Source organism: Panthera pardus, unplaced genomic scaffold (assembly GCF_024362965.1).
Source record: "Panthera pardus isolate Hobbes unplaced genomic scaffold, ASM2436296v1 HiC_scaffold_24, whole genome shotgun sequence".
NCBI lineage: Eukaryota > Metazoa > Chordata > Mammalia > Carnivora > Felidae > Panthera > Panthera pardus.
Genome location: NW_026526810.1, coordinates 51,525,563 through 51,552,438, shown reverse-complemented (window position 1 = coordinate 51,552,438; position 26,876 = coordinate 51,525,563). Strand labels below are relative to the sequence as shown.

The window sequence follows — 26,876 nt, the reverse complement described above, 5'->3', positions numbered from 1 at the left end:
GTTATGGGATTGAGCCCCACATTGGGCTCCACACTGAGCATGGAGTCTGCTTAAGATTCTCTCTCCCTCTCTCCCGCTGCCCCTCTCCCCCCTTAAATTTAAAAAAAAAATCATTTCCTTCAATTATCAAACATTTTAAAAATTAAAAAGAAATTCTGATGTGCAGGATTCAGTATGTGGATAGCTTGCTTGGCCCTCTTTAGTCCCCGTTGTGCATGTGTGCTGCCTCAGCCAGGAATGTGGTTGGCGCAACAACCCCTGCATCTGCAGGCTATTAGAGCTGTTGGCCTCCTACTTCACCTGCTACAGAAATTATTACTTATACCAGAAATGTCACTTATACTGATGATACCATTGAGTGTGGTCATTGTCCGACTGCTGTAAACCATCAGTCTCTTTTTATGGTGACCTCAAAGTTGACATTCCTCTCAGCCTGACAAACCATCTGAGCTTGCAGGTGGAGTAGGGAGTAGGGGAGTAGAGCAGTCCCAGACAGGAATGACACGGACTCCTAACGTTCTTACCCAAAGTTGAGCAGTTTTATAAGGATTCTTAGATTGTTATATGCCTTTGGTTTATTTCTAGAGTACTGAAGTGGTGGTTTTTGTTATTTTGTCTAACTGAATGGTTGCTTTTTGTGGAGATTTATTCACCTCTTAAGCTGGACATAGAATTCCAGGGATTTAACTTCCTCTATATCTGTCTTCTTGTTCTATACTGTTCTAGGTTTCTGAGGACCCAGTAGATGATAGACCTGGAATTAGAAGTCTAAATAATTTTATCTCATGACAGACTCACAATAGCCATGCCAGTGCTATTACCGTATGCATGATTTTTGAAGCCGTATATGCACTTTTTGCTGTGTTCTTCACATTCATCCCTTACTTAAAAAATTTTTTTTTCTTTGATGTTTATTTATTTTTGAGAAAGAGACAGAATGTGAGTGGGAGAGGGGCAGAGGGAGAGGGACACACAGAATCCGAAGCAGGCTCCAGCACAGAGCCTGATGCAGGGCTTGAACTGAGGAACTGTGAGATCATGACCTGAGCCGAAGGTGGTTGCTTAACTGACTGAGACAGCTGCCTTTATCCCTCACTTTTAAATTTTAAATAGTTAAGTATGTTTACATTGTCAGAGAATATACATACTCTACTCTCTTCCTTTTAACCTTCATTTTGGTTTTTGCTGTATGAGTAACTAACTCCATGTTGTATGTTTGATATTCACCATCGGTTCTAATGCAATATCTGTACTCAGTTTGGTTTTCTCAAATGCTCTGTTAGATTTTTTTAGGAAGGCCACAGTATTCCCAGAGTTTTTGCTCATTGACAATAGTTGGTGGCCATTATTCTTGTTATTTTTGTTGGATATAAAATCCTTGGTTTACTCACATGGTCTTTTCTTGATTATTTTATTTTAAATATATAACTCCATTTTTCGTCTGGCATGAAGTGTTGCTGTTGAAAAATTGAGAGTAGTTTAATTTTTTTTTTCCATTATAAAGTCACTTAGTACATGTCTAGATTGGGGATATGCAAACTGTTGCCCGTGGGCTGACTGCCTGTGTAGACACAGTTTTATTGTACACAGCCATGCTCATTTACTTACATATAGTCTTTGGATGCTTTTGCTAAACACTGCCATAGACAATATTGAAACCAATGAGCATGGTTCCAGACACTGATATTTGAGTTTCATTTAACTTATACCCTGTGATCTGCAAGCCTAAAACATTTACTGTGTGGTTCTATAAGAAAAAGTTTGCCTGTATCTGGCTTAGATGCCCAAAGGAGGATTTTTTTCCCGCATTTAAAATTAAAGTTCAGTAAAGTTCTAGTAATTCATACCAGACTGTGTTTTCATATTTGCTTTTCTCAGGCCTGTTTCTTTCAATACAGAGTTTCAAACTTTTCCTATTTCTGGAAATTTCTCTTGTTTTTGAGTATCTGATCTGTTTTCAGTATTTACCAGTTTCTCTTGAATCTTCATTTGTTTTTTAAGACTTTTATTTTTTTTTTCATTTTTTTTTTCAAAATTTTTTTTTAACGTTTATTTATTTTTGAGACAGAGACAGAGCATGAACAGGGGAGGGTCAGAGAGAGGGAGACACAGAATCTGAAACAGGCTCCAGGCTCTGAGCGGTCAGCACAGAGCCCGACGCGGGGCTTGAACTCACTGACCGAGAGATCATGACCTGAGCCGAAGTCGGCCGCTTAACGGACTGAGCCACCCAGGCGCCCCTAAGACTTTTATTTTTAAGTAATCTTTACTCCTAATGTGGGCCTTGAACTCACAACTCTCAAGATCAAGAGTTGTATTGCTCCACAAGTAAGCCAGCCAGTCACTCTTGAATCTTTGAATCTTTTTTTTTTTAAGTAGGCTCCAAGTGCACTTGTGGGAGCCCAGTGTGGGACTTCAACTCAACAACCCTGAGCTGAGATCAAGAGTTGGATGCTTAACTCACTGAGCCACCCAGGCGCCCTGTGTTGAATCTTTTTTAATGTGTGAAAATATTCCATCTTTGTTCTATCTGTTCATTTAATTTTTTGTTCCTTTTTTAGTCTAGTTTAGAAATGATTTTTTGTTCTTAATTTTTTACAAGTTCTTTTGCTTCTTTTCCCTTTCCTTAAATCCTGGTTAAAATTGTTCCTTAGTATTAATGTCTTTAAGCATACTTGGAAATAGTGTGTAGATGTGATATGCTTTTGTGGATTTATCTTTTGCAATCTTACTGTCTGTAGAAAGTTAGAGATTTTATTTTGCTTCTCAATTTTTTTTTTTCCTCATGACTGTATGGGCTCTGATCTAATTTGTTACTTTTTAATGTGAAATTCGTTTCCTTGAACTTTTGGAAAGAGGTTTGGTTCAGGACAGTTGTTGACTTAAACGGAGCTTTCTGTTATTTTCTTACCATGTTAAAAAATAGGGAAGATTGCTTAGTTTATGTTCCTCCACCCCTCTTTTTGTAGATGTTCTCTTTGCTTTTCTCATTTGATACTGCCCTACTCTATTTTGACTTAATTCAGTTTTGTTTCACTGCTGAACCTTGTCGGTAGCTCTGATAATAAGGTGTTTTGTTTTTTTTTTAATGTTTATTTATTTTTGAGCAAGAGAGATAGAGTGTGAGCAGTGGAGGGGCAGAGAGAAAGAGAGGGAGACACAGAATCTGAAGCAGGCTCCAGGCTCTGAGCTGTCCGCACAGAGCCTGATGCGGGGCTCAAACCCTTGGACCTTGAGATCATGACCTGAGCCAAAGCCTGATGCTTAACTGACTGAGCCACTTAAGTGCCCCTTTTGTTGCTAATTTTTAATGGAAAATATCAAACATGCACAATGTAAACAGAATGGCATGAAGTCCTATAAAATTATCACTCTTTTTAAGTAGTTACTAATATTTTGTATGTTTTTTAGATTTGTATCCCCACCCACTCCCAACTTCTTGCTGGCTGGTTAGTATTGTTTATAGGAACTTTTTACAGGTACACATTTTTGTAAAATTTACATACCTTGAAATACATAGGTTTTAGCTATAAGTTTTGACAAATAGATCCATACTCTGTTGCATACAGGTCATTTCTTTTCCCCAAGGCAACTTCTATTTTGATTTTTCTCCTCAGATTATTTTTGCCTTTAATAGAATTTCTTTTTAATGGTGTCATCAAATATGTACTTTTTTGTGGCTGCCATTGCTCAGCATAATGTCTGAGATTCTTTCATGTTGTTGATGATAATGATGATCATTGCTGTTTTCTAATTATTCACTGTGTAAAGACACCACAGTATTCATTTTTCTGTCCTTGAGCATTTTTGTTGTTTCCAGTTTGGGGGGCTATTGTAAATAAAGCCTGCCAGGAACAGTTTTGTAAAAGTATCCTGTGGGCATGTTTACATTTTTTCTTGGATAAAAACTTGGATCAAGGGGTGAGGCGTTGTTTGAAAGAAATTGCTCAACTTCTACCAAAAACCTTATATTCCCACCAGCAGAGTATGAGAGTGCTCATTGTTCCACATCCTTGCTATCATTTGTTGTCAGTCTTTTTAATTTTTGCCTTTCAAGTAAGTGTAGATTAGTATTCTGTTTTGATTTTAACTTGCACTTCTGATGGTGAATTGTATTGAGTATTATCATTTCATATGTTTGTGGCCAATCATCTAGCTTTTATGAAGTCTCTTCTCAGGTCTTTTTAATTTTTATGAAGTCTAGTTAGTAGTTTTTACTTTTATGGTTTCTGCTTTTGTGGTTATTTTTCATGCAATGTCATGTCCTTTGCAAAGAGATAGTTTTACTTTTTCTTTTCTAATGTGAATTTTAAAATTTTCTTGTTCTTGCCTGATTCCATGGCATGAACCTCCAGTGAAATGTCAGTAGAAGTGGTGAGAGTGGACATCCTTGTCTTAGTTTTTACCTAAGAGGAAAGCATTTAGGTTTTCACTATGCGGTATGATAGCTGTGGATTTTTCGTTGCTGCCTTTTCTCAGGTTTAAGAAGTTCCCTTCTATTTCTGGTTTGTTGAGTATTTTTATTGTGAAAAGGGTGTTGGGTGTGGTCAATTGCGCTTTTTTTTTCTGCATCAGTTGAGATGATCATACGGAATTTTTCCTTTATTCTTTTAACATGGTGTATTATATTGGTTGAGTTTCATATGTTAAACCAGAATTGCATCCCTGGAATAAATTCCACTTTGGTCATGGTGTGTAATCCCTTTATTAAGCCGCTGGATTTGGTTTGCTAGTATTTTATTGAGGATATTTGCATCTATGTTCCTAAAGGATTTGGTTTGCTAGTATTTTATTGAGGATATTTGCATCTATTTTCGTAAAGGATATTGAGTAGTAGTTTAATTTTTCTTGTAGTGTCTTTGTTTGATTGTGGTATCGGAGCAATGCTGACCTCATAGATTGAGTTGGAAGGTATTCCTCAATTTTTTGGAAGAGTTTGAGAAAGATTGGTGTTAATTCTTCAGACATTTGGTAAAATTCGCCAGTGAAGCCATTAAAATTGGACTTTTCTTTGTGGGAGGTTTTTAAAGAAATTATCACTAATGCAATCTCTTGGATTTTTTTTTTTTGGATTTTAAAGAAATTATCACTAATGCAATCTTTTGGATTTTGTTTTCTTGAGCCCATTTTACTTGTGTCTCTATAGAAATTAATCCATTTCTTCTAGGTTGTCTAATTTGTTGGTGTACGATTGTTCATAGTATTCCCTTAAAATTGTTTTTATTTCTGTAGGGTTGGTATTAATGAGCCATCTTTCATTCCTGACGTTAGTGAGTTGAGTCTTCTCTCTTTTTTTTCTTCGCTAGTCTATTTAAGGTGTGTCCGTTTTGTTGATCTTTTCAAAGAACAAATTTTTGGCTTCACTCTTTTGCTTATTTGTAAATCATCTACTTGAGTTCTTTCTGCTTTATTCTTTATTTCCTTCTTTTTGCTTGCTTTAGATTTAGTTTGTTTTTCTCTCTATAGTTTCTTATGGTGAAAAGTTTTGTTACTGACTTGAGATTTTGTTTTTGGTTTTTTTTTTGGTTCTTTTTTGTTTTTTACTTTTTAAAATTTATTTTTGAGAGAGAGAGAAGGGGAGGGGCAGAGTGAGAGAGGGAGACACAGAATCTGAAGCAGGTTGCAGGCTCTGAGCTGTCAGCACAGAGCTTGACACAGGGCTCGCACCCACAGACTGCGAGATCATGACCTGAGCCAAAGTCAGAGATTCACCCCACTGAGCCACCGAGGTGCCCTGAGGTTTTTTTTCTATTATAAGCATTTACATAAATTTCCCTCTGAGCACTGTTTTTGGGGCATCTCATAAGTTTTGGTATTTGTGGTTTTGTTTTGTTTAATCCTGAAGTATTTTCTAATTCACCTTGTGATTTCTTCTTTGACACAATGCTTACATATTTAGGAGTTTGTTTAATTTCTGCATATTTCTTAATTTCTCATTTCTTTCCTTGTGATTTCTAATTTCATTCCAGTGTAGTTGGAGACCATATACTTGTATGATTTCAATTCTTCTAAGTTTATTGTGACTTGTTTTGTGTCCTGACATGTAGTCTGTCCTAGAGAATATTATGTATTGTGCTGTTGTTGGATCGAATGTTCCATATGTATCTCTTAAGTCTAGAGAATTGTTCATGTCTTCTATTTCCTTATTGGCCTTTTGTCTAGTTCTGTCCATTATTGAAAGTAGATATTGAAATACCCAACTATTGTTGAATTGTCTATTTTTCGCTTTTGACAGTTTTTACTTAATATATTTTGAGACTTTGGTGTTAGGTGCATATATGTTTATAATTTCCCTCTAAATGCTGCTTATTATATCCCAGACATTTTGATGGTGCTCTTTGGTTTTTTTGGTCCAAAATTTATTTCCCTTGTGCTTTTATTTCCTCTTCTCCCCACCCCTCTCCTCCTCCTCCTCCCGACTAATGATTTATTTATAAATATATTTTTAAATTTTCAAGTATTTGGTACTTTTTAAGATTTTTGTTTTTGATTTGTAATTGTGGTCAGAGAACATACTTTGTAAGATTTTTCTTTAAATTTATTTAGTTTTTTTAATGTGTCTCAGCATATGGTCTATTGGTAAGTATTTCATGAGAAATTGAAAAGTATATGTTTTCTTTATCTGTTGCCTGAGTAGTCAGTTTTGAAAGTTCATGAGAGGGGCGCCTGGGTGGCTCAGTCGGTTAAGCGGCCGACTTTGGCTCAGGTCATGATCTCGCGGTCCGTGAGTTCGAGCCCCGTGTCGGGCTCTGTGCTGACAGCTCAGAGCCTGGAGCCTGTTTCAGATTCTGTGTCTCCCTCTCTCTGAACCTCCCCCATTCATGCTCTGTCTCTCTCTGTCTCAAAAATAAATAAACGTTAAAAAAAAAAAAAAAAAAAAAAGAACATGAAAGCTTGACTGCCCCAGCCCTTTTAGACCTATTAAGTACACCTTTTACAGTTCATTATTGGAATGGACAAAAATCTTCTACATTTCAACTCTTTCTTTAAATGCTCATGTCTTTCTTTCTAGTAAATGCTCACTGGTTATTTTTGAGTTCAAAGAACCTTTCTCCTAAGCTTTCCCAGAAATGTCTTCACTCTTCTTCATGTGGAGTGATGTAGAATTTTATATATACACTATGATATATATATTTATTTGCCAGACTTATGATTCTCATGGGCAGAGATAGTTTTCATCCTTAACATTTTAGTAGCAGATGACCAATAAGTATTGCAATTTTAATGAGCCAAACTCTGTAAGACTGGACTTAACCTATATGCTTTTAGTCTTTTAAGACCTACTTTACCTTAGTGCATTATTTCATAAGGTGTTATAATTCCTATTTGATGATTCTGGGTTTAAGATAGATTCATTCCTAGGTGTTTTGTTTGTTTGTTTGAGAGAGAGAATTTTAAGCAGGCCCCACTCCCAGTGAGGAGCCCTGTTGGGGGGCCAGGGAGGGAAGGCTCGAGATCATGACCCACTGAGTCACCCAGGTGCCCCTCTGTAATTTAAAAAAACAAATTTTTCCCCCAAAATACCCAAGAATAGGGGCGTCTGGGTGGCTCCGTTGAGCTGCCGACTTCAGCTCAGGTCATGATCTCACAGTTCGTGTGTGAGTTCGAGCACTTTGTCAGGCTCTGTGCTGACAGCTCAGAGCCTGGAACCTGCTTTGGATTCTGTGTCCCCCATTCATGCGCGCGCGCTCTCTCTCTCTCTCTCAAAAATAAACAAACATTAAAAAAAAAAACCCAAAACAAAAAAGACCTCAGAATAGAACCTGTGTGGCTCAGTTGGTTAAGCATCCAACTCTTGATTTTCACTTGGATCATGGTCCCAGGGTCGTGGGATTGATCCCTGCATGGGGTTTTGTGCTGGGCATGGAGCCTGCTTCTCTCTGCTTCTGTCTCTGCCCCTTCCCCACTTGCTCTCTAATTTAAAAAAATTACAGAAATTGATTAAAAATAGTTTTGAGAATTCCCCCTTGCATTTGCTATATGCGAATTTTCCTTTTCTAAGGAGTGCTGTGCTGAAGAATTAAGGAATTAAGACATCATTTACATACTTTAAATAGGATTTTAAAGTAAATAATACATGCCTTGAATGATAAATCACTTTAGAATTAACTTTGACTCTTCAGGGAAAAAGGCAGCATTTTTTATTTTGGGATGGCAAGTTACAACTGAGTACCATTTGTTTATAGGGAAAAAAATAGTTGTTTGTAAAGGTGTGTAGGGACTTCTCTGATGAATCCTTTGAGTGTGGGGTTTTTGTTGGAGTAGATTGTGTATGTGTGTGTGTATGTGTGTATAACTTCCTAAAAGTTTCTAACATTTTTTCTGTGACTGTTGATTTAGTAAAGTTTACATAATGTCTTAAGCTTAAGTCGGTGAAGACTACCTTTTGCCAGGATTTTTGGCATCTTTAGGCGTTGGGAATGCTTAAAAGGAGTTAGACTTTTCTGTGAATGCATTCACTATTGTGAGTAGCATTAATGTTCTCTGCAGTTTATAGTCTTTTCTAATTCCTTTTTCATTTTGAAGCTCAGGATGGTAAGATGAACATATTCTTTATATAAGTGAAAAAACAGTTAAGTGACTATAGTTTAGCAGTGATTGAAGTAGGATTGGAATTCACATTTCTTAATTCTTTGGTAATTTTTATATTCTGTTTCAGATTCTAATTTAGGGTATATTCTTAACTACCTCTGTCTTGATACAGTTTTGTCAGCCATTTTCTCATCTATAAAGTGAGAGTTCAAGTAGATTGCCTCATAATTTCTTTTTGATGTGAATTCGATTTTTAAAGTATCATGTGTGGTAAGATAAAATGATCTTATAAAATGAATGATTCAACTGCTCTTTTTACACTTGCATGATTATTGATCATTAGAATCATGCTCAGGTAATTAATTCATTCATTGAGGGTTTTCCCACTACATTATGAGCTCCAGAAGACAAAAATCTTCTGTATGTGGTTTACTGTTTATGAGGTTCTTATCCTAGCCCAGTGCCTTGAATGTTGTAAGTGCTCAATAAATGTTTCTTGACTGAATGGTTGAATGAATGGTAATATTGGCATGGGTGGAGGTTGCATAGTGCTGTGGAAAGAGTATGCGCACTCTTTGGTGTTACTCATATTTTTATTAGATCATAGGGTAAAATATTTCAGAAGTTGTTGGGAAGGTTACTTGGGATAGTATGTAAAAGTTCAAAGCATCCTTTCACTTAAAATTTTGGTTTCTTAATTTAATCCTCTGGAGACCTACACCAAGGGATTTTTATTATAGAAGGTGGGCACATTTGGCCATGCTAGGTTTAATTTTAATAACCCTTGTTATTTTTCTCTCGTAGTTTTATATGTGGCACCCATAAAAGATGAGGCTGAGAACACGGAAAGCTTCTCAGCAATCAAATCAAATCCAAACACAACGCACTGCTAGAGCAAAGAGGAAATATTCAGAGGTTGATGATAGCCTGCCTTCAGGGGGAGAAAAACCACCGAAAAATGAAACTGGCTTGTTGTCTTCAATTAAAAAATTCATTAAAGGAAGCACACCCAAGGTAATGGTTTTACCTCGTACTTAAAATTGAAGTTTAGGTTATTTTCTTTAAGCATGCAAAGATGAGAAATCTTAATATTTGCTAGTAGATTAAGGAAATGTCTACATTTTTGGTGTTATTTTAAGAGTAGTAACATGAAAAATATATAATGGCCATTCAAGAAAACATTACTTATTCTACTTAACTGACCCACTTCACCTTCTGTTTTTTCAGCATAGTATTATGAAAAGCAAAAGAAATTTTTCCTTATTTTATGTGAGTTTAATTAATACATTGTTTAGGGAGATGATTTCTCTATCTGAATTGTAACACTGGTACACTGAAAATGTATTACTTCATTAAGGTGGGGGGAAAGTTGTTAAAAAATGGATATGACCAGGAGTCACATGCTTCACATTCATACTCTGGACCAACTTGAATGATCTGAGGAAATTCTTTACCCCTCTGAACCTTAAGAAGACAGTAAAATGGGACTAATTTTAACTGCTTTGTCTGCCGCAGAGTTGTTTTTACATTAGATGGCAAACAGAAAAGGCAGTTTGAGAAATTTTAATGCACTCTATAAATAGTGTTATTATCATTCATTGTATGTATTTAACGTGGACACTAATGAGTAATCCAAGATTCGGGTTAAAAAAAAGAAAGGAACTTGATAGAAAGATAGGTTTTTCCTATGTTTTCTGACTTCTCTTTGTATTCTCTTCCTTCCTTTCTTTTTTTCCTTCTTTCTTTGTTTCTTTCTTTCCCTTCCTTCCTTCCTTCCTTCCTTCCTCCCTCCCTCCCTCCCTCCCTCCCTCCCTCCCTCCCTTCCTTCCTCCCTCCCTCCCTCCCTTCCTTCCTCCCTCCCTCCCTCCCTCCCTCCCTCCCTCCCTCACTCCTTCCTTCCCCCCTTTCTTTCTGAGAGATCATGTGCACAAGCTGGGGAGAGGGGCACAGGGAAAGAGGGAGAATCTTAAGGAGGATCCCAGGACCCTGAGATCATGACCTGAACCAAAATCAAGAGTCAGATGCTTAACCAACTGACCCATCCAGCACCCCTGTTCATATTCTTTTGATTTGGGCATTCTTTTATTTTTTATAATGTTTATTTATTTTTGAGAGAGAGAGTGCTAGTGGGGAAGGGGCAGAGAAAGAGGGGGACAGAGGATTTGAAGCAGGCTCCGCACTGACAACACTGAGCCTGGTGGGGGCTTGAACTCACGAACTGTGAGATTATGACCTGAGCTGAAGTCAGATGCTCAACTGATTGAGTCACCCAGGTACCTCTGGGCATTCTTTTATTAATGTGTCATCATAGCGTATCATATCATGCTTTTTTTCTCCTTTAGTAGTAAGATCTGTCTTTGTTAGTTAGCAAATTTTTGCCTGTGTCAGCTACACATCCAGGGTTTTCCTACAGAAATTTGTTTGTTTGTTTGTTTCTTTCTTTCTTTCTTTCCCAAAATCTTGGATTTTTCATTAATGTCTACTTAAAGGTCTTAAGTTAAAAATAAAAGATGTTAATAAATACAATAGGGCCAAACCTGTTTGCAAACTAATGTCTTATTCACTAATTTGTGGGGGGCAAGAGTTTTCCCGCAGCCACAAAATCATTTAATTGTACTCTTATTCATTATAGATTTTTAAATTATATTCTATAAGGTTATTATGAAAATTAGTATTGGAATGTCTTGCTAAAATCAAGGTACATTTATTTTTTCTCCCAGTCTACTAACCCTATGTTAGAAGTAAAGTAAATAATTAGCTTGTCATGTATTATTCCTATTAAGCTTATACTGGCTTTTTAGTCGTTATTTCTTATTATCATTAAATCATCTTTTTGATAATATATTCTAAAGTTTTATTGAGAATCTATACATTGCTTGCTTATGTTCAGTGTCTTGAATACAGTGTTATCTTTTGCAAAATTTGGGTGGGGGTTGGTAATTAATGTTTATTGAATATATTTAATTAGGTGCTTTATATCTAGTATCTCCTTAATTCTTATAACTATCTTGTTATTTTATAGAAGAGAAAAATTTAGGCCTAATGAATTTAGGTAACTTGCACAATGTCAATAACAACAATAATTGTAATAAATGTCCGAATAAAAAAGAACAATAAAGAACAAATAGAACAGTAATGACTATCAGCAATTGAGCAATTAATATGTGTCATGTATTGTTCTCAGTGCTTTAAGCATAATAACTTCTTTAAGACTTTCAAACCATATGAAGTAGGTGCTATCATCTCTATATTACAGATGAGGAAACTAAGGCACAGGAAGTTAAATAACTTGTACAGGGTTACTTAGCTTTAAGTGGCAACACTGGCATTAAAGCCAAGAAAGCCTGGTTTCAGAGCCTACATTTTAATCCCAGTATGCACTACTGCCTCTACAATAAGCAACAATACTGAGATTTTAAACCCAGGTACAAGGGCCCCTGGGTGGGTCAGTCGGTTAAGTGTCCGACTTAGGTTCAGGTCACGATCTGCATGGTTCTTGAGTTTGAGCCCCAGGTCAGGCTCTGTGCTGACAACTCCGAGCCTGGAGCATGCTTCAGAGTCTGACTCTCTCTGTCTCTCTCTCTCTCTCTCTCTCTCTCTCTGCCTCTCCCCCTGTTCATGCTCCCTGTGTCTCAAAAAATAAATAAATGTTAAAAAAAAAATTTAAACCCAGGTACCTTTGACTCTCATACCTTTGACACTCATACAGTGCTCTTTCTACTATACCATCCTTTCTCAAAGTAGCTAGATAATGTCTTAATAGAATCTTGTGTAAGGATTGAAAATTCTTTTTGATGAAAGCAAGTAAGAGTTGAATATTCTATGCTACCTAACCATGTTGTCATTTGTTTATATTCTATCATCATTTCAGAGCTGCTTGAAGCTTATTCTTTTTATAGGAAGTTTTTCCTTCTAGTATTTTTTGCATATATTTTCATCTTCTGTTTTTATTCTGGCTGGATAATAAACTACTGCTCTTACCTCTACAAGTATCCTTTTAAAACCACGTTAGACAACTCCTTGTGCTGTCTCTTTTGTTTTTTTGGTTCCTTTCGTTTTTGTCTGCTTTTGGACTTTTAAAGATACGTGGCAGGGCCCCTGGGTGGCCCAACTTCTGCTCAGGTCATGATCTCACAATTTGTAGATTTGAGACCTCGCGTTGGGTGCTCTGCTGTCAGTGGTGAAGAGTCCACTTAGGATCCTTTGTCTCCCTCTCTCTTTCTGCCCCTCCCCAACTTGCACTCTCTCTCAAAAATAAATAAACACTAAAACAAAAAGGTATGTGAACTCTTTAGATAAGCCTTCTTTTGAGCTGTAGTCCTTTCTAAGGTATCTAACATTGCTTTCATGCCTGTCTCAGGAGCCCGACTTTTTTTTTTTAATGTTTATTCTTGAGAGAGACAGAGACTGAGTGCGAGCAGGGGGAGGGGCAGAGAGAGGGAGACACAGAATCCGAAGTAGGCTCCAGGCTCCGAGCTGTCAGCACAGAGCCTGATGTGGGGCTCGAACCCACGAACCGAACCATAAGATCACGACCTGAGCTGAAGTCGGACGCTCAACCAACTGAGCCACCCAGGTGCCCCAGGAGCCTGACTTTTTGAATGTGCTCTCCTCATATCACCCTACTTTTTTGCTCTTTTGTTTACTATTAAGATGTCTAGGGTCAGTGGCTGTGGGTGCTTGCTAGTTTACCATCACTGACTTGTTTTTATATTTTTATATTACTACCAAGTTTTATAATATGTATTCTAGTCTTAATTTTGTATAAATTAGTCATGAGTGTATTTAGGTAAACCAAACATAGGTTGTTAATTTATGAATATAAGGAGTGTGTAGTAGTTTGCTAGGATTGCCCTAACACCAGAGACTGGGTAGCTTAAACAACAGAAATTATTTTACAGCTGAGAAGCTAGAAGTCCAAGATCAGGGCATCAGCAGGTTGGTTTCTTCTGAGGCCTCTCTCCTTGACTTGGATGGCTGCCTTCTTGTTATGTTCTTCCATAGTTCCCCTCGGTCCTTTATACTGTGTTGTAATCTCCTCTTCTTGTAAGGACACCAGTCATAATTGGATTAGGGCCTATCCTAATAGGACCCCATATTTTATTTTATTTTATTTTAATTTCATTGAATTTCGTTTTTTTAAATATTTATTTTGAGAAGTGGGGAGGGCCAGAGAGAGAAGGAGAATATCTAGCAGGCTCCATGCTCAATGCAGAGCCTGACACAGGGCTTGATCTCACAACTGTGAGATCATGATCTGAGCCAAAATTAAGAGTCAGTCACTCAACCCAGGCACCCCCCCCCCCCCCAAATGTCTCCATTTTAACTTAATTACCCCTTAAAAGGCATATTTCCAAATATAGTTATATTCTGCAGTTCTGGGGGTTAGGACTTCAACATATGAATTTGATGGGGGACACATAATTCAGCCCATAACAAGATGAATGAAATCTCTGCTCTCTTTCAAATCCAGATTTTATGATTCAAACATTTACTTCTCTGATTTCAGAATTATGCAATTGTCAACAAAAGCACTCAGGAATTGTTGACATGCAGTCTTTCTGCTTTTAGCATAATGAGATTTCTGATCTATATTTGAAGTGAAGTCCTTACAACTAAAATATATTTGCTTTATACCAGGAATCTCTGTATACATTTCCAAATAGTAGTTTCTAGAGTCTTTCCATAACAAAATGGTCTTTCCTCCGTTCTTCTCTAAATACTGTTACACTGTTGTAGCTAAGGGTCATCAGTTTGCCTATGGTTATAATTCTAAAGAAATAATAAAATCTTTCTGTTGTATTAAATGTTTGCTTGTTTATTTATTTATTAAGGTTTTATTTTTAAGTAGTCTCAACACCCATTGTGGGGCTTGAACCCAGAACCCGGAGAACAAGAGTTGCATGCTCTGCTGACTGAGCAAGCCAGGCACCCCTTAAATCAGCGTTTTTAGATTTTTTAAGTATAACCCTCAGAAAGAAATCTAGCTTTTACTACATTCATGTATGTGAAACAAAACTCACCCTTAACATATTTGATGTGCTGTGATTTTTCTTTTCTCTTCTTATTCCCCTTTTAAAGATGATTTTAATACCTTAAATTAATTTCATGGTCCACTGTGCGGTTGTACCCTGTGTTTGAAAAACTCTAACTAACCTTTGTACTACCAGGCTTTGTGGTTTTATTGGGAATTTTCTTCCTTCCTACCAAAGTTAATATAAGTCAGTCTCTAGACCTGTTCTTTAACATCTTAGATTAATGAAGTACTTTACTGTTTATTATGGAATGCAAAAATTAGAACATCAGGTTGATTGGTTATACATACATTAACATATATAGCAGATAACTATAATTTTTCTTATTTTCTGATCTTTAGACATTTTATTTTTTTTTTACTTACTGCATTGGTTAGGACCTCTAGTACAGTGCCCTGTAGAAGTTGTGAGAGGAAACACCTCCTGTTGCTGATCTTAGAGAAAAGTTTGTTTACTATTAGATATGATATTAACTAAATGTTTTTCATAGTTATCTTTTATTCATTTGAGGAAGTTTCCTTTTATTCCTGGCTTTCTAAAAATACCGTGTTGAATTTTGTCAAAGACTTTTCTCCATCTATCGAGATGTTCTTCAGATTTTCTTTTAAATTTTAAATTTGCATTAAATATTTTTTAATGGAAAACCAGACTTGTATTGTTGGATTTGGTTTGCTGTTTTTTGTTTTTTGTTTTTTTTTTAGGGATTTTTATGTCTGTGTTCATGAGGTTTTTGGTCTGTAGTAGTTGAGGATCAGGACGGTGCTTGGATCTTAAAGCAAGTCAAGAATTATTCCCTATACTTTTTATTTCCGAAATAACTTATATTGGCTTAGTATTATTTTATCTTTAAATAAGTAGTAGACTTTATTGTGAGATAGCTTTTATTATAAATTTGATTTCTGTAATTTATATGGGGCTGTTTAGCTTTTCTATTTCATATTTCAGTTTTAATCATATGTGTTTCCCTAACTGGCTTAGTCAGTACAGCATGCGACTCTTGGTCTTTGAGTTTGTGAATTTGAGCCCTATATTGGATGTAGAGATTACTTAAAAAAATAAATAAAATCTTTGGTGGGGAAAAAACATTGCTAGCTTGCTGGCTATGTGCAGACAGCTTGCTGGACTTGGTTTCTGGGCTATAGTTTGCCAGCCAGCCCCTTGCTTAGATCATTGATACAACACTTTTCCCCCCATAATGTAAGTTTTTTTTTTTTTAAGTTTATTTATTCATTCTGAGAGAGAAAGCACACTCAAGTGGGGGGTGGACAGAAAGGGAAAGAGAGAATCCCAAGCAGGCTCTGCACTGCCAGCACAGAGACAAGTGTAGGGCTCAAACTCACAAACTGTGAAATCATGAACTGAGCCAAGATCAAGTCAGATACTTCACCAACTGAGCCACCCAGGCACCCCGTAAGTTTTTTCTTTTAAGTTTATTTATTTATTTTGAGAGAGGGGGAGAGAGTGTTCCAGCCAGGGAGGGTCAGAGAGAGAGAATCCCAAGCAAGCCTTATGCTCTCAGTGCAGAGCCTGAAAGGGAGCTTGAGCTCATGACCTGAACTGAAATCAAGAGTGGGACGCTTAACCAACTGAGCCACTCAGGTGCCCCTCCCCTGATGTAAGTTTTATTTTATTTTTAAAATATTTATTTATTTATTAAATGTTTATTGTATTTATTTTTAATTTTTTTTAATGTGTATTTTTAAGAGACACAGAGGGACAGAGGATGAGTGGGGGAGGGACAGAAAGAGAGGGAGACACAGAATCTGAAACAGGCTCCAGGCTCTGAGCTGTCAACACAACCCTGATGCAGGGCTTGAACTCCCAAACCGAGAGATCATGACCCGAACCGAAGTCTGATGCTTCGAAGCATCAGTCTGATGAACCGAAGACTGAGCCACCCAGGCATTTCAAATGTTTGTTTATTTTTGAGAGTGAGCATGTGGCAAAGAGAGATAGGGGGACAGAAGATCCAAAGCGGGCTCTTGTGTTGACAAGCAAAGAGCCCTTTGTGGGGCTCGAACTCACAAACCATGAGTTCATGACCTGAGCTGAAGTCAGACGCTCAACCGACTGAACCACCCAGGCGCCCCAAATGTTTATTTTTGAGAGAGAGAGTGCCAAGTGGGGAGGAGCAGAAAAAGAGGGGGACAGAGGGTCCAAAGCAGGCTCTGCACTGACAGTAGCGAGCCCATTGTGGGGCTGGAACTCACGGATCATGAGATAGAGACCTGAGCTGAAGTTGAATGCTCAACCTACTGAGCATTCCCTGGCAACCCCCAGGTACCCCCCTAATGTAAGTTTTAAAGCTGTGAATTTCAAAGTACTGCTTTCCTATGCATTCTGATAATATATATATATATTTTTTTAAGTTTATTTTAACTTCAGTTAGTTAACATACAGTGTTACAGTGTACAATAGAGTGATTCAGCAGTTCTATAAATACATCACCTGGTGTTGCTCATCTGATTTTATCTTTATTACCGTGTGTGTGTGTGTGTGCACACGTGTGTGCGTGTGTTTTGTGACTTATTTTCTGACCTGTGGATTATTTAGAAATGTGTTATTTAATTTCCAGATATTTGGGCATTTCTTAGATCTCTTCTAATTGTTTTCTAATTTAATATTGTGATCTAGGAATATACTCTGTATGATTTCATTTCTTTGGTATTTTTTTTATACTTTCTGGCATATAGTCTATCTTGGTGAGTGTCCCATGTGTATTTGAAAAAAAAATGCATATTCTAGAATTAATTAGTGTAAGTCAGGTTCGTTGATAATATATTTTTTTTTCTTTTAGTTTATTTTGAGAGAGAGTGCATGAGTCGGGGGAGGGGCAGAGAGAGGGGGAGAGAGAGGGGGAGAGAGACAGTCCCAAGCAGGCTCTATGCTGATAGTGCAGAGCCTGAAGCTGGGCTCGATCTCACAAACCATGAGATCATGACCTGAGCTGAAATCAAAAGTCGGGCACTTAACCGACTGAGCCACCCAGGCACCCTGATAATATTTCAATCTTCTATATCTTAAACTTGTTTTATCAATTGCTAAGAGAGGGGTGTTAAAAATCTCCAGTTGTTATTGTGAATTTGTCTACTTTGCCTTTCAGTTCTGTCATTTTTTTGTTTCTTCATATATTTTTAAGTTCTCTTGTTAGGTGTATATACATTTGTGAGGAATATAAATTGTTCTTGTTACCACTGTGAAATGTCTCAATATCTCTAGTAATATTTGCCTTGAGGTTTACTTTGCCTAATACTTATATAGCCACACAACTTTATTAGCATTTGCATGATATAGTTCTTTCCTTTTGTGTATAAATATACCCTATGTATTTATATTTAAGTTGACATATTGAGTTAGATGTAATTATTATGAGTTTATTAATCTTACTCTGTATTTACAACATTGTTTTTCTGTTTTTCCTATGCCTTCTTTTGGTAAACTAGTTATCTTTTAGAATATCATTCTATCTCCTATGTTAACTTTTAAAAGTTAACTTGATTGAGTTACAATTATACACAAACACACTCATTTAAAGTATATATTGTCATGAATTTTTAACAGATTTATACACTCATGCCCAAAAACCCTTACAGTCTTTGCAGACAGTTTCACAGTTATCACCCTAGACAACCATCTATCTGCTGTTGTTATAAATCACATAAATCTCTTCTGGAGTTTCATAATGATTGTAGTCATATAGCATCTCTTACATCTTTCACTCCGTGTAAAGTTTTTGGAGTCACTTATGTTACTGCGTGTCTTCATACTTTATTCTGCCCTCCATCCAGAATTCTGTTGGTGTGAGTATACTGCATAACATAATTTGTGTCTCCATTTGGATTGTATATATTTTTTGGCTATCATGAATAAAGCTGCTATGAATATTTGTGTTGAGCCCATGTATGGACATATATTTAAGTTAAAAAGATTGGTATTGCTAAGTCATATAATGCATGTTAATTTTTTTTGTGGTTGCTTTATTGAGACCTACATAATTAGCAATACCGTAAAACTCACCCATTTAAGGTATAAATTCAGTAGCTTTCAATATATGCACAGTGTGCATTTGTGTTGTAGCATATATCATTTCATCATTCCTTCTTATTGCCAAGTAATAATATTCTATAACATGGATATACAACATTTTGATTATCCATTTTATCAGTTGATGGACATTTTCACATTTTGGCTATTATGAAGGTGACTCCTGGTGAACATTCACATACAGGGTTTTTTGTGGAAATCTATTTAAAAAAAATTTTTTTTTAATGTTTCTTTTTGAGAGAGAGAATGTGCGTGCAGGTGGGGGAGGGACAGAGAGATAGAGACAGACAGACAGACACACACACACACACACACACACACACAATCTGAGGCAGGCTTCAGGCTCTGAGCTGTCAGCACAGGGCCTGATATGGGGCTTGAACTCACAGACTGCGAGATGATGACCTGAGCTGAAGTCGGATGCTTAATGGACCTAGCCACCCAGGCGTCCCATTGTGGAAATCTGTTTTCACATCTCTTGAGAATATACTGAAGAGTAGAATTGCAGGATGATATGATAATTCTGTGTAGCTTTTTTTTTTTTTTAATGTTTTTCTTATTTTTGAGACAGAAAGAGACAGAGCATGAACGGGGGAGGGTCAGAGAGAGAGGGAGACACAGAATCTGAAGCAGGCTCCAGGCTCTGAGCTGTCAGCACAGAGCCCGACGCGGGGCTCGAACTCACAGACTGTGAGATTATGACACATCATGACTTGAGCCGAAGTCGGACGCTTAACCAGCCGAGCCACCCAGGCGCCCCCCTGTGTAGCTTTTTAAGGACTTGCAGACTGTTTTCGAAAATGGCTGCACCATATTACAGTCCCACCAACAAAGTTAAAGGTTCTAGTTTCTCCACATCCTCAACAACACTTGTTATTGTTCTTTTAGGTATAGCCATCTTAGTGAGTGAAATGGTATTGTGGTTCTGATACATTTTCCTAATGACCTGTGACATTGAGCACTTTTCATGAGCTTGGCCATTGTAACTTCTTCAGAGAAATGTCTTTTAAATCTTTGTACATTTTTAAATTGGGTTTTGTCTTCTTATAATTGAGTTGTAAGAGTTCTTTATATATTTTAGGTACAAGTCCCTTGTTCCATAAATGACTTGCAGACATTTTCTCCCATTCTTTTAGACCCCTTTGAAGCACAAAAGTCTTAAATTTGATGAAATCAAGTCTAATTTATTTATTTTTTGTTGTTGTTGCTTATATTTTTGGTGTCATGTCCAAGAAGCTATTGCCAAACTCAAGGTGATAAAGTTTTAGGCCCGAATTTTCTTAAAAGTGTTATAAATTTTTTCTTGCAAGCTTCAGAGTTTTTTTCTTATACATTTTATAGTTTTAGTTCTTATATTCAACTCTTTCATCCATTTTGAATTAATTTTTGTAGATGGTGTGAGGTAAGAGTCCATCTGTATTCTTTTGCATATTAATATCTGTTAGTCCTAGCACCATTTGTTGAAAGACTCTTTAACTTTTAAGAAGCTGTTCAGTTGTTTTCCAGAGTATTTGTACCATTCTACCCAGCATTGTTTGACTGTTCCAGTTGCCTATATCCTTAGCAATATTTGATATTGCCAGTCTTTTTAATTTTAGCCTTTCTACAGGGGTGGGTGGTTATCTCATTGTGTTTTTATTTTGTATTTCCCTGATGATTAATGAAGTTGAATGTGCTTATTGGCCATATGTGGATTTTCTTTTGTGAACTGCCAGTTCAGATTTTTTTTCCCCATTGGGAGGGGGTGACTTCTTAACTTTTTTCTTGTGATTTCCATTAGTAGTTTCTTTTGAGCAAGTGTTCTTAAACTTTTTGATCTCAGGCTCCTTTACGTTCTTAGAAATTATTGGAAACTCTAAAGAACGTTTGTTTATGTGAGCTATTTATCAGTATATCTCATTAGATATTAAAACTGAGGAATTTTGAAAATATTCATTTCTAATTGCAATTATAAATCCACTACATGTTAATACAATAATATGTTTTTAAGTATTTCCTAAAAACAAAAAGGAAATTAATGGGAGCATAACATTATTTACAGTTTTGCAAATCTCTTTAATGTTGACTTCATACAAGGTAGTTTGTTATCATTGAAGCACTTAAAACCATATTTGCATGTATGTTAAACAGAAGAGTACTTTACTGTCTTTTTTAGATAATTTTGATAGTCTGTTGATACTATACCAAAACTTGTCAAATGATTTCATCTTGTTCCAATATGAAATTTGAAAGGACTGCAATAATCTTTTCGTTAGTCAGTCTTGCACTTGGAATGTGTATGTATGGTTTTGTAACACTATACACTGATTGTTTAGAAGATATTGGTTCACTGAATTATGTAGATCTTTGATACACTGATATATTTCATTAATCAGTACTTAAAAATTACATTTCTGAACATCCCCATTGATCTCAACAGGATAGTTTTTAAGTACTGGGAAACTGTCAAGCTTATGGTGCTGGGTCTAAGTTTTCTAAAATTCGAATTTTTGCTCGAAAGCTCAAATTTTATTGTTGGCAACAAAAAGTGTCAGTTTTTCTTGAAGTGGCAGGCTTACTTTGTTCACTTTTCAGAAAATACTGGGGCACCTGGGTGGCTCAGTTTGTTAAGTGTCCAACTTTCGCTCAGGTCATGATCTCACAGTTTGTGAGTTTGAGCCCTATGTCCGGCTCTGTGCTGACAGCTCAGAGCCTGGAGCCTGTTTCGGATTCTGTGTCTGTCTTCCTCTCTCTCTGCCCCTCTCCCACTTGCACGTGCTCTCTGCATCTCTCTGTCTCAAAAATAAACAAACATTTAAAAATTTTTAAAAAGCCTACTTCTAGTAAAAATACTTTTCCATCAGAAAAGTGGTGTAATTCAGCTTATAATCACTCAGATACTTTTTATCAAGACAATTGTGGAAGCACAAGTTTGCAGCTGTAGTATTTTATTGCACTTACCATCCTACAGGATGTTAACACATATTTAAGGGTTGAGATTAAATTAATCTTACAGCTTCAGCAGGGACATTCTTAAGTCGAACTGGCTTTATCCCCCCTGCCAGTGCATGGCAGTAAATAATACGGTAACTATTGGGTGTCATTGCCTTAATTTGTGCTAAGGTGACAGTAGTTATATCTACCATTGCTTTTGCACAGTCAGCACAAATGTTCAACATGTTATTTCAGGATAAACTGAGACACAAAAAAATTACTCCCCATTTGTGTTTATTACCACACATTCACAGTAAAGAAGATCTTTGATAATTAGTTGATGCTAGTATTAGATAAATATAGTCAAAACAGAAAGTCTGGCCATATCTGTAAGGCAAAAGTACAATTCTACAGACTAGATATTAACTAATTTCCTGTATTTGCAGGTAAGTCTTTAATTCAGAGTTACTTTATCTCTGGGAAGTGAAAGAGCCTGTTTCTTTCATTGACTTTTTTATTCACCAGGCTTCCAGCAATGTCTACTGTGCAAGAGTTTATAAGTCTCTCAGATAGTAATATGTGCACATTTTCAACCAGTGCAGTATAACTTACTCTTTAAGATATTTCAGTGGTAGTTCAGTTTCTTGTTTGTCTTGTGGGGTTTTTTTGTTGTTGTTATTTGTTTTTGTTTTTGTTTTTTTTTTGAGAGAGAGAAAGCAAGAGCACAAGTGGGAGAGGGGCAGAGAGAGAGAGAGAGAGGGAGACACAGAATCCAAAGTGGTCTCCAGACTCTGAGCTGTCAGCCCAGAGCCTGACACAGAGCTTGAACTCATGAACTGTTAGATCATGGGCTGAGCTGAAGTTGAACGCTTAACCAACTGAGCCACCCAGTCACCCCTCGGTGATTCAGTTTTTTTAGTTTGAAAAATTACAACGATTTTTGGCTTTTAAAAACTCGATGTGTACATTTAAAATATTAAATTCCTTTTTTAAATGTTGAATGAGTGTTCTCAAATGATAGTGGAACTGAATTGGCACCATAACTTTGAGTATGTTCTATTATATAAGGCATGATGAAACAATAATATTTATACAGCTAAAGGAAAATAGCTTTATCATATTCTTATTTGTAATTTGCAGTTTGATCCAGATTCTTTAGAGTAGTTTTCCCCTTTTGTGAGTCAAGAGAATTCTATGTCAGTTTCTTCGTCGCGTCAGTATAATAATGGAGTGAAACCACAAATTGTCTAATCTCCCTTTTTTAAAATTCATTGTTAATTATAAAGTTATGAATTTTATTGTAAATTTTTAGTAAATTTCAAAATAAGTGTTTTAGACAAAAAAAAAATTTTTTTTTTAGAGAGAATGCAAGTGGGGGAGGATAGAGAGGGAGAAAATCCCAAGCAGGCTCCACACAGTCAGTATGAAGCCCGATGTGGGGCTTGAATTTATAAGCTGTGAGAGCATGCATGACCTGAGCCAAAGTCAGACACTTAACTGACAGAGTCACCCATGCACCCCTAGACAAAATTTTAAAAACCTAATTTGGTATTACTGCAAAGCAAAATATTCAGCGTACTCTTATTATGTTTCCATGTATATATACACACATATCTACATATACATATATATGTAGATATATGTGTGTATATATATACACACATATATATATATACACACTATTAAAAGCTTTAAGACTTCAATATAATAATTTACTGGATCATAATGAGGCTACAGAGATTATAGCAAATATGACCTTTGAAGATAGCTAGTAAAAGTACAGTAGTAGTGAACACAAAGTCTTTTATATTTCCTCATATATTTGCCTTAGTGGTGTTCATTCCTTACTATAGGTTTAGGATCCCATCTGGTATTACTTATTTTATGCCTAAAGAATTTCATTTAGTACTTCTTGTGTAGATCAGCTGCGAAGAATTCTGTTTTCTGTCTCAGAATGACTTTAAAGTGAGCAATTAAAAAAAACACTTTATCTCTTACCAGTTTTCTTATAGTTTTATATCTGTACATTCTGAGCCTATGGTCATTCCATACTATCTTTTAATCCTGTTTTATCTTAGTTACAAAGGTTCTACATACGTTCACTATGTTTCATGCTTATCCTCAGTTCTTATGTCATTGTCTGTAGTCATTTTTGTTGTCTGAAGCTCATTTTCTGGTAGATGCCACAGAGAGTACTCCTGGGAACAATATTCTTGCACATTGATAACAGTACTCTTTAAGCTTGAAAATCAGTTTTGCTGCATATAAAATACTCGGGTAGCCTTTTCTGTTTGTGATTATTTTAAATGTTATTCCATTTTATTCTGACATAAAAGCATTGCTGTTGGAAGTTTGATGATAATCTAATTTTTTACCTTTATAAATGAAGTGATTTTCCTTTGATCTCCAAAGGGTTGGTTTTTTTTTTCCCCTTCAAATTCTATGAAGTTTAGGATATATTTTGTTTGCTTTTCTGGGTTGATAGTTTTAGTTAAACATATCTTTCAACATGTAATTTAAAATCTTTTCTTTGTGGAAAACTTTCTGTTACTTGTTCTGTTGCTATACTTTTGATTTGGTTTCCTTCTTCAGGGACTACTATTTTCTGTCTATTGGGTCTTCTTTGTCTATCTTCAGTATTTGTAATATTTTGATGTCTTTAAAATTTTTTCCCCCATTTTATCTTCTGTTTCTTTTAAAAAACATAATTTATGGGGCGCCTGGGTGGCGCAGTCGGTTAGGCGTCCGACTTCAGCCAGGTCACGATCTCACGGTCCGTGAGTTCGAGCCCTGCGTCGGGCTCTGGGCTGATGGCTCGGAGCCTGGAGCCTGTTTCCGATTCTGTGTCTCCCTCTCTCTCTGTCCCTCCCCCGTTCATGCTCTGTCTCTCTCTGTCCCAAAAATAAAATAAACGTTGAAAAAAAAAATAAAAAAAAATAAATAAATAAATAAAATTAAAAAAAAAAAACATAATTTAGGGGTGCCTGGTTAGCCCACTTGATTAAGCATCTGACTCTTGATGATCTCAGCTCAGGTCTTGATCTCAGGGTCTGATCTTAGCTCAGGTCTTGATCCTCAGGGTCGTGAGTTTGAGCCCCATGTTGGGCTCCATGCTGGGTGTGGAGCCTACTAAATAAAAAATAAATAAATAATTAAAGACCTAATCTGTTGTTTACTCACTTTTATGTCTGTTCTAGTTCAGTCTTTATTTCTGATATTACAATAAAGCATCCTTCTGTATCTTAGAGCATAAACTCCTGATGTTCAAGGCCCATCTCTTTTTTTATCCCGAAATTCAGAACTGCTATAACATAGGCACAGCATGACTAAAATAATGAGGATGATGCCAGGTTTTTAATTTTCACTTTTAAGAAAAAGTTGATCGTTTTCACACTGTGATTTTTTTTTCTTTTATTTCTAATTATTTTGTCTCTGATTTGAAATTTTCTAACTCTTGATGTGTGTCTCGTATCATTTTCTTAGTAAGTCTTTTGCTTTGAAATAAGTTATAATTTTTATCTATAATGCTTCTTTTACTGGTGTCATTATATATATGCACACACACAAATATATGTGTTTTTTTAAATATTTATTTATTTATTTATTTATTTATTTATTTATTTATTTATTTATTTTTGAAAGAGGGAACATGAGCAGGGGAGGGTCAGAGAGAAAGGAAGAGAGAATCCCAAGCACGATCTTCTCTGTCTGCATGGAGCCTCATGTGGGACTTGGTCCCGCAAACTGTGAGATTATGACCTGAGCCGAAATCAAGACTCAGACACTTAACTGACTGGGCCACCCAGGCACCCCCACAGGGTATCTTTTCTAACTAGTTTTGTGTAGTGTTAAAAAATATAGTGATTACTTTTTGAGTTTTCCTGTCTCTTTATTCTTACATGTTTATCTGAAACTTCGCTTTTCTTCTTTTCTTTTGTTTCTTTGCTACTCAATTTTGATTCCATTCCCAGCAGTTTCCCCTTAGTGTGGAGCCCTGTTCTAGAAGAGAGCCTTAGTTGGTCAGTTTTAGGAGTTCATAGGAGCTGTTGTTTCATTCTCACCATGGACCCCTTTGCTATTAGATTGGGCACAACTTTTTCCCCTGTCTTAACATTGACCTGCCATGCTTTACATTGAATACCTACCTTTTAGCTGTTTTGGGCTTCTCTTGTTCTCAGGTGTGTCACACACCTTGTTGATCCCTTTATTCTACACTAGTGCATGTGGGCATTCAGGTATGGTGGCTGTTGGTTTGTCTTCATCTGCTTAGAATTTAAGGGAGATAGCTTGTCCCCTTGTTTTTGCTGTTATTTTGACCTTGAGTTTTTGTTGCCTCTTTAGTTCTGTGTGTTTCCCTTGGGATTCAGAGATTTAAGAATACTGCCTTCCTGGTGGATGGCTCAGTCAGTTAAGCATCTGACTCTTGGTGTTGGGTCAGGTCATGATCTCATGGTTTCATGGGTTTGAGCCTGGAGTTGGGCTCCGCTCTGGCACTACAGAGCCCGTTTGGGATTCTCTGTCTCCCTCTTTCTTTGCCCCTCTCTCACTCACACTGTGTCTGTCTCTCTCAAAATAAATGAACTTAAAAAAAAATGGCTTCCTCTTCCTCCTTAGAGATGTAAGCTAAAATATTTTTACTTTCTGTATGTATTTACATACTTTATGTATGCAAAAATACTATATGTATTTTTAATTGACCACAGTATCGTCTCTTCTGCTACAATAAACATGTAGTTCCACAGTATCAGCTAGCTTAGACTATTGGTAAATAGGGGAATAGTGTCAGTATAACATGGGTGATGTATTGCTTTATACATGATTTTTTCCTGAACTGGACAAGGGGATCCTGAGTAATGGGAGTTGAATTTTATATTTCATCAGGAAAGTAAAAAACTTTCAATTCAGCTGCTACAGAAACAAAAGCCCCACACACAGACACACACACAGTTTTTAATTAGAAGTGATAATTAGCAATGGGGGGTTGCCTCCTAGAGAGGTACACTGTGATCTAGCAGAGACATTTCTCACGTGGCAGTTTGCATTTCCTTTTGTGTCCATCTTTGCCCTACTGGCTTAAAGCTCCTCTCAGCTCCCATAAGCCCTTGTTTCTCCTTCTGTTTTTATTACCTTTTATTAAGCCCTGAGGTAGCATTTCAGCTGCTGTTAGCTGCCTCACTGGGGTGTCCAAGTTATCTCTGGAGGTGTCCCAATCATTGTTTTTGTTGGTGCTATGGTTACAGAGTTAACGGGGCATTGACTGATTTTTTCCTTAAGCCTTGTTATTTTTAGTGTTGCAGAATGCAGGGTTTTCAGAATGTAAGTATTTATGTTATAGCAGATGTACTAAGAGAC

At 36.5% G+C, this 26,876-nt stretch overlaps 1 protein-coding gene across 3 annotated transcripts in view; it reads left to right on the top strand.

The window, feature by feature from the left end:
* Nucleotides 1–26,876, top strand: part of CTDSPL2 (CTD small phosphatase like 2) — an 82,593-nt gene that overhangs the window by 17,570 nt on the left and 38,147 nt on the right. For all 3 annotated transcript variants that reach the window (XM_053889106.1, XM_019442277.2, XM_019442275.2), the window contains exon 2: nucleotides 9,337–9,546. In XM_053889106.1, the coding sequence (XP_053745081.1) occupies nucleotides 9,361–9,546 (186 nt within the window). In that variant the 5' untranslated portion in view covers nucleotides 9,337–9,360. The remainder of the gene's footprint in view (nucleotides 1–9,336; nucleotides 9,547–26,876) is intronic.